Here is a 14,737-nt window from a genome sequence, read left to right as displayed (position 1 = left end):
AGCCGGGGTCATGTAATATGTTCTCCATGAGCTCTAACATTCCCCTTCCTGTGCTGTAATGGTCCCTGCCTAAGCTATACTGTAAAACAGCACCCTGTTTATCGGATATCCAATCCTTGTGCAGTGATCCCCGCCCCAAACTGAATGGGGATGGTTATTGGGGTGTAGTGGCAACACTGGCAACCCAAGGACCTATTAAAATGCACTTCAGCTCTGCAAGACTAAACTGCTAATCCAGTACTGCCACTCAGATCCACCCCTACAAATGTACCTTACCATGACCTAAAGAAGCCCCTGCCTATGTCATTATAGAGGCTGACGCATCGCTCTGCTAATGCACCTCTTCCCAATCCTGACCTCCCACAACCCTGCAATTCTAGTACGTTGGAGCCATACACCACTCTGCCAATGTGTCAGCACTGACCTCCATTGGCGCCTGCTGTTATATTACAGCAACTAATACAAGGTTCATCTGTCACTCTACCAGCAGTAAACCCTTTGCGTCTAGCAGTTTATGGACTTCAATCCTAGCCAGCAGCAACCACTGTTCCATAATGGTGGCTCACACACAGATCTGCCAATGGACCCTCTATGCTGGCCTGCAACACCTTCCGTTCAATTAGTCAGTGGCTCCTTCACATGCAGCTCTACCAGTGTAACACAACCCTGGCTAGAACCAACCCCATTCTTCCATCACACACTCCCACAAAGCTCTGCCAATCCTGGCCAGCCACTGTCTGATCTTTGTGGTAGGTGGTGAGGTATGCATGCTGCCAGAGTTGGCCCTGATAACAGGTCTAGGGTTATACTGTTTCTGGACAGGAGTTGTGTATGTGGGGAGTGTTCCAGCACCCCCTCTGCCAAACCCTTATCTTATCTGGTTGTATTTTGGGTGCCTTAACATGGCATTTCTGCTTCTGGGCCACTACGTCTCTGCGAGAACAAAACATTCAAGACTTTCCCTGGCTGCGGGGCATGCAGATTGGGGGGGCGAGGAGACCCCTCAGGCCCACAGATGGCACTTAGCAAGGTGCTTACCCCTGTGTGCTGTACCATTCTCAGTGGGGGTAGTGTGCTCTCCAAGTGCTGTACTCTTCCAGCCACGTGCTGTAATCTGTCTGCTGCACCATCCACTTCCCACTGTAACATTGGCTTCTCTGCTGGTAGTCGCTCCCTGTGGTGTGCACCTCTCTTCCTGCACTAACGCCCCACCTGGTGTGCTGTAATCAGTGTGGTGTGATTTCCCAAAAACATTTGCACTAAATCTCTCCTTACTCAGCAATCGGCAGCTAGTACATTATGCCCTGGCCACCCCCTTGCTCCACCCGGTCCTCCCCTCTACCTCCGGACTCCGATGGTAATTTCATATCTGCCCGGCTCATTCTTGGGTGCATGCATGTGCAGTTTTCTCACTGCGCTGAGCACGCCACAGCATGTGCATGCTGTGTAATCCTCCAGCCCACCACTGCTTGATCGTTCCCCCTAAAACCCCAGACCCATGCTGTAATTCTTCCACATAAGAAAAATCCCCTTCCTTATCTAATCCCTTAGCCCTGCATAAAGCCAGCCCTGTGCTGTAGCATGACCTACCCATTAAACAAATGGGTTCCCTGATGGGCTGGCAGCAGAACGGTCAAAAGTAAGTTGGGAATATATAGGACTGCCGCTGGTGTTGAAATTAGTGTGGTTATTAACCACCCATTACATATGTATTGCGGCCAAAATCGTCCAGCCCTGTAATGTAATATTTTACCCTCTGCTTTAACGATCACATTTGCCATCACACCCCCATGCCATAGGATTCCTGTTAGTATTCACTGCACGCTTGCTTATCCATTAGTTTGGGCTTCTAGATTGCGCTTGCACCAGCTTGGGCTTCTAGATTGCGCTTGCACCAGCTATAAACCAAAACTATTGCATTAAAGTATAGATGGGGGAGGGGTGTGGGGGGGGGGGGGGGAATTGGTAATGAGGGACACCCAGCATGTAGGTGTTTGGTTATGTGCCCACCCATTGACTGCCCATGATCCCATTGTTCCCGTCCCTCCCTGCCAAACACCTCCTTCAGTGAACTCTTTGACTTTGGTTTAATCAAGACTTACCCGCTAGTGTTTTGTTGAAGCATACACCACTACTGGTGTAATGTCTTCACCAGGTCCGTTTTAGCCACACTATGCATGCCCTTCATTTAAGTCCTGTTAAAAATAAACCTTGGTAAAGCCAACAGGTTTGGCTTTTGTATAAGTACCAGGCATTTGCCAGGCACTGCTAATGGGTGCCCAGGTACTCGCATCGTTTTGCACCTGCTACCATTAATGGCCAGTTAATACCAATATGGCGTTGCTTGGAAAGTGCTCTTCCCATGCCTACACAAACTGTTGGCATTGCCAATGCTTGTTTTCAATATGATGGAATCGACCAGCCCGATTTTGCAATAGTTCCCCTTGGTGCAGTCAGTTTCCTGTGCTCTAAATATTGCTTGCTCGTGCAGCAAGATATGGGACCATTTTCCAGGGCCTCTTTTGGTTCCCAGCCTGGCCCTGCTTTCTAGGGGGGCAGAGGCTGGCCTTGGAGGGGGGGCCTGGCCCCTTGGCCCCCCTGCTGGAGCAAGGCCTGCATAGGACTCCTCCTGCCGCCATTCACCCTCTTCATCACTGGAGGCCACCAGCCCCATGGGGCATTTTCAGGGCTAGACAAACTCCAGCTCTCAGAGCATCGGCTCCTCTTACCTGGCCACTTGTTGCTCCGCCAAGCTGCTCGGTCCTCCGATGACCCCCCAAATGCATGTTCATGTGGCCCCCTGTAAGTGCAGGTTCGCCAGCCGCACCAAGAGCCCACAGCAAGCCCGCCCTCGATAACCCCCTCTTCCACACGAGGGTCAGATTGGGCAGACACGCAGCACAGATGCCCCCATTCTGGGGACGTCGCCAGGTTCCATGAGGTTTTTCAGCTGCCTCAGTCAACACACTGAAGTCCAGTGGACAGAGGGAGGCTCACATCTCACCACTCCCATGGCCAAAGTTATGCATTTTTGTAACTGTAGGAAATCAGTTGCCTAAATCTCTGCGCACTTCACAGCTTTTTGGTCTGATTTGTCCTATGCAAAGCTGACTCTTACAGTGCCTATTCGGTGCATTAAAAGGTGGAGCCAAAGCTGTTTCAAGGTCCCCTTGAGTCAATATCATGTAATCACTAGAGATGAAACTCTACTAGACTTACTATAAATGGTGCTTGCATTCTTCCATTGATAAATGGGTGGGAGTGGATTAAACATCCTGTGGCACTGGGTGCTGAAGGTCTCCTGCTGTAATGGAGTACCGAATGTACATGGCCACAAGCACTGACACCACCACTTTTCGTAGTCTTTTAATTTACTTTGATCATGGATCTGCACTGGAACTTTGCAGCTTTCATTTTGTGAAATGAGTGTGAAACCGACTGAAAGCCTGTGATATAAATGTATGTAAGCTGCAAGTATATTATTTTTTCAGCCGACTTATGTTTTGGAGGTTAAAAGCCAGAATAAAAGTGCAACTTTGATTTGGCTCTTACCAAAAGGTTACATTTCTACCAAGCTGCAAATAAAGATTTCGTGTTTGCAAATAGTTGCTATTGTCGCTGTACGTCTACTAATCCTGCTTTCTGGCAACTATTGGATTTGCATTAAATGCATTTATTAATTTTATTGATTTTTCAACTAGCAAAGAACAGGCGGAGCTTGACCAACAAGATATGGAAGATGTTGAGGAAGTGGAAGACGAAGAAACTGGTGAAGATGCAAACTGCAAAGGTATATAGTTCTTTAGAATATAGTCTTATAGCTGTACTAGTATGGCTAGGCTGGTGGTTTTTATATTATAGAAATCACTACTTGGCTGCAGTCAATTTTAAACCTCATGGTGGTAGCCGTCTCATAACTCATGAGGGACTCAGTCAGCACTACTTCAACTGGGATGACCTCAAATTTAACACAATCCAACTTCACGTCTGTACCACTAGACATTTCAGCAGTGTTCAGCTAAACACTCCGCACATCAAAAGAATCCAAGAAATGGGCCTGCAACACTGCACTACTAAGGATAAAACGACCTGGTTACTTTCATTCAGTACACTACCTCGCACACGTTCATTCACCTGAGGGGTGTGCCACAAGGCTCATCCCTTGCCACAAACATTCACATGACCCCACTTATGAAACATCAAGACATGGGCACGCCTGCTACAAAATGCACTTGCGGGTAGACTGCAAGCCCTTACTGACTACCTAACAAGCAAATGGATGAGCAGCAGCCCTGAAATATCCCACTCTTCCATTGCACCATAGTATGGCCTACCAACATGGGGAAACTACGAAAAACAGCCAACATAGTTACATCTTCATTTTAATGAATTTAGCAACGCACAATCAATGATGCTACCATTTTCCCACATGCCTGGAGACTGCCCTGGGTGGTAGAGGTGCGTGGTATAAATGAACACTTAATGGTATAAGCAAACGACATCTGAACGCTGGACTGCAACAGATGCAGAATGCAGCAGCAAAACTACTTCAACTTGCTAAGCGCACATCCCACCAGCATGTAGATGCCTGTGCTGGCTACCAAAACACACTACATAGCCCACAGAGCAATCTATGGCATGTGAACGGAATTCCTGGAAGAAAAATCTCTGCAGACGGAAACAACCCAGAGTTGATTTGTCTTTAACCATTTTCAATTTGTGAAAACGCTAAACCCTATTTTGGCTTAAGTAAACCATGTCTGGCTCAAGTAAACCACGTCTAATCAGGCGGGGAATTCTAGTCTAAATCAGCACAACATTCAAATGAGGATCTACCCTGCCTAATGCAAATAAAACTTCATACTATAGCACCAGCTCCAAATCATACAGCCAAATGCACACCAGCATGCTTAAATTACAAACCTATACCAACAACCTATACAGATTTGTATGCCAGAAAACACACCAATCATACCACCTAGAAGCTAACCATTGAGCTGCCAACAGTACAGCAAATGCACTATTGTGCCCTCTCCACTAACAAACCCTCCACGTGTTCAGATCCACCCGAGACGACATGGCAATGTGGTATAAATCACATTAACCTGGGTACAGATGGAAGTGACTGCTTGAGAACAGGATGCATGTATTCAAACTGGGGGCTGTAGCAAGTCTGAATATTTGACTCTCGAACACAACTGTCTAAGTGTAGCTTTTCCTTTCTTTGCGACCGTTCAGAGTACCTAGATCGGCCATCTACTACACCTTGGTTTAAATGTTGCATGGTGTGAATGGGTGCTGTTTCACTCACTGCCTCCTTAGGAGATTAAGTGGACCCATAAGCCACTACCCAATACACTGTTGAACACAACCTGCACTTTTGAACCAAAGCTTTGTACCAGCACCTTTGACATACATTCCACTCACCGCACAGCTCTCTTTCCCTAGATGACCGAAAGGAAGACTGCAACACTTCCTGTATTCAGTGGAGAAACACGAGCAGAGGCACTGCCTTTCTAAACCTCCTGGCCACACCATCACCAGATCCAGAAGGGCGCACCTTTAATGCTGGGGCATTTCACTGCACCACTTGTATGAAGATGCTTCATGAAGACCCCATGCAAGCACCATAATACAAACTCACCATCCTGGAAACCCCAGGGGCATGTGTAGTTTTCACTGCCAAACAATACTTCCTGTCCCCTCCAATTGACTGTGCGTTTTGAATTGCATGTCTCTAGGGACTTCTCCTAACGCCTAACCAAAATCCTGAACTCTAGGATGACTCTGAACCATGTAGCGCCAGCTACTGCAGCTTTCTTTTTTTACTCTGGCACAAACCTTTGCAGGAGAGAATCTTAATTGTGCTACAGTCTTGCAATTACTTCCTGCACCTGTGTCCTCACTGGGTGGGGTACATTCAACAAATATGTTATGGTCCTGGAAACCACAACTGCCTGCTGCATAACATTTTTTAACTCTTGCCTTCCCAACTGGACCTCCTCGTGGAGGGCGGTGACATCTTCACTTCCCATGAAGTCTTCTGGCACCTGAAGGCTTAACTCCTTGACATTTATGTAAATTTTCTTTGCTAGCCCGACTATCTGCACAATTGGGTGACCTCCAACTCTGCTGTATATAGGTAACTTTACTTGGCCTGTAATTCCGTTCCTTTAGGAAATGGTTTACTGAACTTTGTACTAGACTCTGGAGTTGTGATCTTAAATTTTCCTATAGAACTATCCTAATGTGTAGTAGACATTGGCTCATTTATTTGTCAAGTAGCTGTGTACCTGCTAAGTAACCCTCGCTAAGTCTGAATTTCTCTGCCACATTACCACTTGGGTACCTGATTCATGTCACACCTGGGTATTCCCTACCAAAGAGCATGCCAGGCAGTGCACAGCTACTGCATCATTGTATAGTGGGCAAGTGCAACTGAAATGGGTTGTTGGTGTTCCAATAAGGACAATGTATTGTTGTGGGGGGCATAACTCGATTTAGTCATTTTGCCTATGCCTGGAGCATTCCCTTCAGACTCCTTGCCCAGTGGTATTGGATCAGAAGTAGTAAAAGTGTTCTCAAGAGCTGCTGAAGATTCTATCCCTAATAAATAGCATGTGGGTATATGGTGTTGACATCTCTATTGGTGCGAGCAAAGGGTGGTGTTGGTGCTATTCATTCTGTGCATGCAAGGTATAAATTAGTTTTCAAAAATTGATTAGCAGAGTTTGTTTTTAGCAAACCGACCCATTTAATGACCAATTTTGTACTAAAATTATTGTCACAAGACATTATTTGTACCCAAGACATGATATAGCAGTTATGTGTACCGCTGAAATAAGACATTAGTGAGATCAGTCAGTCCTTGCCAATTCTTTAAATTTATACTAGACCTGCAGGTCGGGTAACTTAGTTCAGCCTAAGAAATGCACTCGACCCATAGGAACAGAGGACGACAAATTTAAAATGCGATTCCTGTCAAATGGTGCATGTTACTACAAACCCACTTTGTTTTACAAACTGCTGCCCCCAGAGGCCAGTAATGCACAGTGCAACTTTTATTTGATATTTACTGCAAAGTAAATGTTAAGTTTCAAACTTATCTTGTAAATGCTACTCTCCTTTCATAAAATCTACTCGAGTGAGCGAAAAGACTGCGAGCCATAGACGAGTCTGTAAAATTGGCTGCATGAATGGACACAGATAAATAGATGTGATTAAAAAAGGCTATGAAAAACAATTTGGCCAGTTGTCTCCCACAGTTGGTAATGTATAATACAATCATAAGCATAAAGCAAAGCGAGCTCTGGAGGCTAACTACAGTGTTTGGTATTGCAGTAGATCTGTAGATGCAGACTGGATGGAACTACTGATCACTACTGTGCATAAGCATCTATTTCGCTTTGTGTATTCATTATGTAAGAGGCAAGAAAGACTCAGCAGAGTGGATTGCGTAGCAGGCAGAAACTGGGCAAATTAGGTGGAATATTGTAGTTTGTCTCATCTCACTTTCAGGGTTCCTTGTATAATCCTGGCATACAATATAGGGCCTTATTAAGGGCATGGCTCTCTCCAGTTGTAATGATGCCCTATAACATTAAATACACTAACCAACACATTACTGTACTGCATGGAAATTGTGCAGTTTTACAGTATCAATACTGTAATTATGCATTATGTAATAACTTGCGTTTTAAGAAAAATGGGTGATTTGAGCAGGGAAACCCAAAGGTTCCAAGAAAGTAAGGGCAGGTGTGCGGGATTAATTGCACCCTCAGGGGAAATACTTGTCTAGCATGAATTCACATGCTCATTCCCCATCAGGCTGGGAATCCTCAGTAAAGAGAATCTGTTTCATTTCTGAACTGTCTTTCTCCTAACCAATCACTGAGCTCTGGATCATACTGCCCCAGCCAATGACTGCCCTCTACCTAAGCCCCTCTTCTGGCAGCCATCCTCAGATTTTACCACACGTTCAAGTTTTGGGAGTCCTCGTATGTAGCTCTTTTACTGCATTTTTTCGCCTTTTTGAGTAGTATTTCTCTATTTTTCAGTCAATCGGGCATTGTGTTCATCTGTCTGATTAAAGGGTCCCTGTTAATCAGATAGGTTGATCGATGGAGCACATCCGATTAACGGGGATCTGATTCTTCAGCGCCCGTCAAGTTTCTTCATGGAGGCTTCCAGAAGATTCTTTTGGGCCTGCGCTGCGTTTATCATGTCAGGATTAGACTCCTGTTCAAGATCTGCTCCTGCTGCGGCTCGTGGAATGCCTTTTTGGGCAAGCATTACGAATGCCTTTACTGCCTGTAGCCAATGTGCATTTTGCCAGGAGATGGTCGCACGTTGAAGGATCGGCACAGGCGGCTGAACGAGTGGCTACAGGCCAAGGTCTCTGCTCTGAGTGGGTCCCAGCAGCATGCCTCTCAGTTCCAAGAAGGCTGAGCAGGCTTCTAAGATCTTTGAGGGCGCCCCTTCCGCAGGGTCCAACAGAAGGCTAAGCACTGGAGTACACTGTGACCAGGAGCACCGTTGCGACTGGCTCCTCAGCAGCCGCGACTTCGTCTCCAGCCTCCGTCACTAGTCAACTAGGATATTTGGACAAGAGGAAGTCTGACCATATGGGCAAACTCGAGAGGCCCAAGTCTGTCCTACCAGGGAAGTCCAAGGGGAGTGGGGCTTGCACTCTCCCCCTGAGGAGGCCAACCAGGACAATGCTCTGGCCCTCACTGTGAAGGCCAAGGTGCACCCAGCGAAGGCCCAGCCTGCCATTCAGGGGGTGGCAGCGTCTCTGGTGAAGGCCGCCGACAGCCCCACGGGATACCACCCCCCTCCCCCCAGGCCAAGGTGTTCTTCCAGGAGGAAGGCTGCGTTCCGGCCCATAGAGAAGACCCCAGCGGAGAAGAGGATGCCAGTAATCTCCCCAAGACCTTAATCGCTGGAAATAGAGGGCATGCGGTGGCCCTCCAGGGTACAGAAGTCTGAGGAGCTCACCGTCTGCAAACTATCCAGGAGGGAAACTTGGGGAAGCAGGCCCTATAACGAGCACACTGACTAAGGTGACACTGACACTGTTGGAGCAGCAAGGCAACAATGACCTGGGCTCATAGCGGTGTCCCAGCGGTCTATGCCTGCACCTCGGCTGCCACCCCACCACGGGTACCACATAGAGACCTCAGTGAACATCCCTTTGGCACTACCTATGCTGGTATAGGAGAGCCTGACAAGTGTCTATTCTGGCAGCCCCGCCTGCAGCACCAGCGACAAACACCCCCCCCCCCCCCACAGGGGAACCCCCAGCCAAGAAACGGTACGCCCTCCACCTCCTTGCCACTGATCCCCTGAGATGAGACTGGTCCAGACACATGGATTATGGGCACGGACTACAGCAGTTTAGGTGGACATCCCATCACTGCCGGTCGCGATTGGCTCGTTCCACTTGATCTCCAGCGTCAGAACTTTTTCTGCTCTCTCTGGAGAAGGGCTTCTTATATCAGCGCAGAGGCAAAGAGGAAGACCATCCTCTCGATTCCATTCCTGGATGACATTTGGGACGAGCATGAAGAACTCTTCCACGGCTCCGGCGAAGAGGGATTGCCTCTGCTCCGGCAAAGAGGGATCGCCTCGAAATAGTGTGATGGATGGACTCCATGCGCCCAAGTGCTTACAGAATCTGGGGGAAGTCTGGGCCTGTAGCGTCGGTGTTGGCCAGGAAGTCCTTGGGTGGTTTGGGCTCAGCAGCTGTCCTTGGGTGGTTTGGGCTCAGCAGCTGCCACCCCACCGGACAGCGAGGGCAAGAAGTTGGATACGATGGGTCGTCTATTCTGCAGCGGCTACCATCAAGGCAGCCAACTCCCTCGTGGCTTGTTAAACCAGACGTGGTTCAAGATTGCTCCCATCTGGACTTCCTTCCCGACAGGTCGGAAGAGTTGGCGAGGTGGTGTCGGACCATGCCATCACGGTGGCCATGACATCGCTGATGCGGGTTCCGCCAGATGGGCAACGGCATTTGGTTGTCGACCCTCTGTATCTACGGTTCATGAAGGCGAAGGTGGTACTTTCCACTAACGGCAGATAAGGCCCTGCACTTTTGGACATCAAAAGGGCACTGAAATATTGATTGCACAATCTTTCAGATCTACTAAGCAGCCGTTTGTTGCCTTTGGGCCATCCAACAAGGGAAAATCCATATCAAAACGGGATTTCAAGATTAAGTCTACAATTGCCTTTTGCCAGCCAACCGGCTGTTGCAAATGGTGCCCAGAGCACACTCCACTAGAGGCTCGGCGGGTCTGGTCTGAACTACCATCAGACATTTACCAAATGGCACAGGGCTAGTGCATTTACCAGGCACTACTGCTTACATCAACATTGAGGATGTGCAGATGGGATGAGCAGTCCTTCAACTGCTGTTCCAGCAAGGTAAGCTCTGCAGCTTCTGGGGTTGTTTTCTGAGTACTCACAAATGTATTTTTCTCGCATTAGGTACTTCAGAAATTATCTGCATTCGTCTGTTTTTGCCTGGTTTATCACCTCCACCTATACTGCTACAAAATCTATTAACGGCATGTTAATCCATGAAGGATCCAATGCTGGAGGAGTACCTGTAACTACATTTCTCCAGTGTTTTTCTTTCATGGATTCACACGCATCCTCCAGCCTACCCCTTACAGGCAAACATCCTCTACAGGGGGATAGCCTCCAGCTAGAGTGGTTAAAATCAGAGGGAAGCTGCTGGGGCAGAGCTATAAATTAGATGTCCCATTGGTGGGCTCCAAAAGCACCCATGATGTGGATGGACAACTCACTGTTTTTCCACAGGAAAATTGCTAAATCAAAGTAACCAGGGTTCTGATGCATGTTAATCTGTTTAGAATTGCATGCTGTGCATATGGTCCGACATCCAGTTGTAACTGCATATTGCATCTTGTCTTTCAAGGATTGAAAGGGGATGCTGGTATCGACGTGTAACACTATCCCTACTGTGATGTGTAGTGTACCCAAAATCGCTCATGCACAGAGGTCACTCAGATGTTTTTATGCCCAGATTACTGGTCGCCCTAATGCAGATCTCTTGCCTAGAGATGCCGTTATTGTCAATCAACTCATTATTCCCGTTCAGTCACTTGACTGATTCCTGTCAAACAATGCCGAAGACTGCTGCCGACTTTCGACACCAGTTGATCCCGGCAGCGCTCCATGTGGCCAGGCCTTCTGGCTGGCCTACACAATGGGGAGAGTGGGGTTGGGTTGGACATCTTTACAAGTATTGCCTTTCCTTTTTCACCCTCTGGGTTTTGTAAGACGCCATTTAGATTTTGTCCCTCATGCAGGGCCAAATATCGTGGCACGCTCAGTGCAACAATTCGTTCCCTCGACCACAACAAAGCGAGTTGTGCAGCCCGTGGACTCCTGCGCCCTAAGACACTTAAGGAGCACCACTTAAAGCGGTGGGAGACCTACACCCTGTTGCAACCCCCAAAAGTGAGGGGGGCGTAACTAGCGATGACCAGGTCAATGGCTTCATTGACCTAACAGCGGACTGCTCTCGGCTGACGATGCCTGTCCCCCACCAGGCCTGATGAAAGTCGCACTATGGGGAAAACACCCAGCAACAGGGGCGCACACGATCATACCACACGCAACCCAAGGTTCTGCTGCGGCGGCACTGTCGAAGCATACCAAGCACCAACAGAATTGTCAATCTTCGGGATCGCATGATCAGCAGCCTTCCCTGTAACCAGTCGCAGCCTGCGACTGGGCAATCCAAATTAAAGGGCGCCAACACGAAGACATGTGGACGTTGAGATGCTCCAGGAGGATGCGCAGATGCTGCTTAAGGCCTGTGTGGCATTGAAATCCACAGCTCAGCCTCCGGTTCAGCCAGTAGACCGCCTGGATTCTCGACCATTAGAGGGCATTGCAAGGATGACTTTGACCGACTGAAGGAGCGGTAGAAGAAGGCAGCGAAGCACAAAGAATGGGCGAGTGATGTGTCGGATAGGCCACAGCACCCCGAACTCCACCAGGACTACGTTGATTCATGTGCCTTTGTCAGGCACATTAGGGGAAAAATCTCGACGTCCCAGTTAGGGGTGTCACAGTATTGGTTTTATGCCGTTATAACCACCTTGCCAAATGACGGTATATCATGATTATCGCGGTATAGCAGGTGGCATCAAAACACATATTTTCTTAAAGGTAATTGTCAGAATTTTCGAAATTTGTCTCTGCACATTTTTAGCTGATCCTGCAGTAATCTAAGGCGGCTGCAGATGGCGCTCACTCGTTGATCGCCTTCAATGAAAGTGACTAGTGGATGTGTTTAAAATGCACATTTTGAGCAATGAGGTTGCTCAGTCACAGGTCATCGCTTTGAAAATCGGCCTTGGACCTGCATTATATTGGAACCACATGACATGGTCATCATGACCAAGTCAATTGTTTTGATAACGCTTTATCCCATTAAAGGGAGAAGTCACTCATGTGAGGTCTGAAAGCCCATGTCATTGTGTTTTGTCAATGTCCTAGCCAACACCCTCCCCGAAAGGTTGCATATTGATCAAATCACTAGCTTGTTTACCATCTGCCTGGTGTATTATAAAGGTCTGTTGGCGTCGCCACTGACCATGTAATCCTAATGGGACAGCTTGCAGTGGGCGCTATTGATTACTTTCTTGATGCTTGCAACACATGTTCATTTACTTTCAGATAGTGGCACAAAACGGACAAAGTTGAAATAAATATCTGCACAAATATGGCCTAGACCACCACATCACAATTTTCCCCTCGTCTGGGTGCATTAGGACCCCCTTGTCATGTGAGTTGAGACGGTGGAATGCTGTCATGTCTGGTGTCACAAATCGAGGATAGACCTAAATTTCACCCCATTGCTCTGGATACTTCAAATTGAATGTAGAATGTCCTGTCTGAGTTAAGTGCCATATGCAGAAGGCAGGTGAAGGATCAAGCGCAGCAACAACTCGTGCCAATTACATGGAGGACAGTGTGGGGAGGGGGGCAGTTTATATACTACCACAAAGCACTGATGGGCCTATCAGAAGGGCATCCAGTTCATTCCCCCTTTGAATTCTGAGATGTGTAGTTCCCCCCCCACCCCCCCATCTTTCAAATTGGTGGAAAACTACAAATCAGCTTTTTTTAACCCGACTACTGATCAGAGCGGTCACAGCATTAAAGCTGCATTTACTATGTGGCCTCACTTTCCCTATGCTCTTGTCTGCCAAACGCCACAGTGCAAGATCCAGAATGTGCACCACTTACTCCAGCCTTTCCAAATCAGATTGAAAAGCTCACTTAATAGCTGCATGCCCTAAAATGGTATACCGGTGTAAATGTGACGGTGGTTATAGTTAAATTAAGCTGTTCATGGTATCTATAACGTTATACCCCTAGTCATAAGGAAGATCAACGCTTTCCTCCCCTGGACCCCTCTTGTTCATCCTCATGGACCAGGGAGAAATTTGAGGGATGTATGGTCAGATTAGAAAAGTCTTATTCTGAGACCTTTGCTCCCAAGAGGCCTCAGACTTGCCTTCTACTCCTGTATCCAAGTTTCAAAGGACCTTGTAAGATCCACATGAGTTTACTTGTGTCCTCAGATGATTGATATGGTCACTTATGATGTATGAAGATGGCACCTTCCTGGAAAATGATCAGACCAGTCTTTTGGGAGGACAACCTGTCGGTTGATGCTCAACCCTGGATGACCCCTATTCCCACCCAGGACCCCGATGTCCTGTGCATAGATTCCCCACTTCTGCCTCGGCAAGCATCCCAGTCGATGACAAGATGGCATTCAAAGCCATCTTGAAGCAGCTGACCATTTTTTAGTTCGCCCCTCAAAAGGCCTTACCAGATTCTGATTTCGTGGAGGATATAAAGAAAAGTCTCCGGCCAGCCAGGCCGTCCCCTTGAACTCTTAAGAGGTTGGCACCTACTTTGATGCCAGCCTGGACCAGGGTGGTGAACCCTAGGGATGAGTTGTTTTGGCCTTCTCTGACAAGGGTCATGCCACAAGATTCATTGGTGGTTACCACTACTAGAAAACAGGCTGGTGGTCCCCTGTCTACAGGAGAGGCACCAACTGATAAGGAATCCAAGAGACTTTAGGAAAAAGGCTAACAGCTGCCGTGTTTACCCGTATAGCCAATAACACAATGATACTGGCAGCTATGCAGACAACTAGTGGAACCTTCTGCAAGAAGGCCTTCAGGAAGTGCCAGAACCAACAAGGACCAAGTTGCCTGCCATAGTTTCTGAAGGCAAGCATGTGAACCAGAATGTGCTCAAACACTCTGGACGCTGCCGACAGCAGGGTAAACCTGGCATAAGGTACCTTGCTGAGACCCGCTTGGCTGAGGAACTGCAGTTTCAAGCAAGAGACCAAAGTGGCAATGATTAAACCCGTTGAGACAAACTTGTTTGGCAAGGCATTGGATGATGCTCTTGAAACAGCTAAAAAGCATAACTCAGTCCCTTCAACAAATTACCCAGAAACCCTCTCCTTGGAGGAAGTGGCTCCCGCCAGTCCTTTCGTGGGTAGTCTGGTTTTTCCCAGAACCAGAATAATGTAGGAAACTCATTTGGGACAAGGTTCCAATACCTCACCACTTATCCACCCAGAGGACAGCGGTGTGGGAAAGATAAGACTAGGTTCTAACTCCAGAGGCACTCTGGCCAGAAATGACATGCGGATCCAGGTCCCTTCCAT

General features: G+C 47.8%; 1 protein-coding gene across 4 annotated transcripts in view; it reads left to right on the top strand.

The window, feature by feature from the left end:
* Positions 1 to 14,737, top strand: part of NAP1L1 (nucleosome assembly protein 1 like 1) — a 269,587-nt gene that overhangs the window by 38,442 nt on the left and 216,408 nt on the right. For all 4 annotated transcript variants that reach the window (XM_069629373.1, XM_069629371.1, XM_069629370.1 and 1 more), the window contains exon 3: positions 3,702 to 3,790. In XM_069629373.1, coding sequence (XP_069485474.1) covers positions 3,702 to 3,790 — 89 coding nt within the window. The remainder of the gene's footprint in view (positions 1 to 3,701; positions 3,791 to 14,737) is intronic.

This window comes from Ambystoma mexicanum, chromosome 12 (genome assembly GCF_040938575.1).
Source record: "Ambystoma mexicanum isolate Mex_15411 chromosome 12, UKY_AmexF1_1, whole genome shotgun sequence".
In the NCBI taxonomy this organism is placed as follows: Eukaryota; Metazoa; Chordata; class Amphibia; order Caudata; family Ambystomatidae; genus Ambystoma; species Ambystoma mexicanum.
This window is presented reverse-complemented; position numbering and strand designations above follow the sequence as displayed.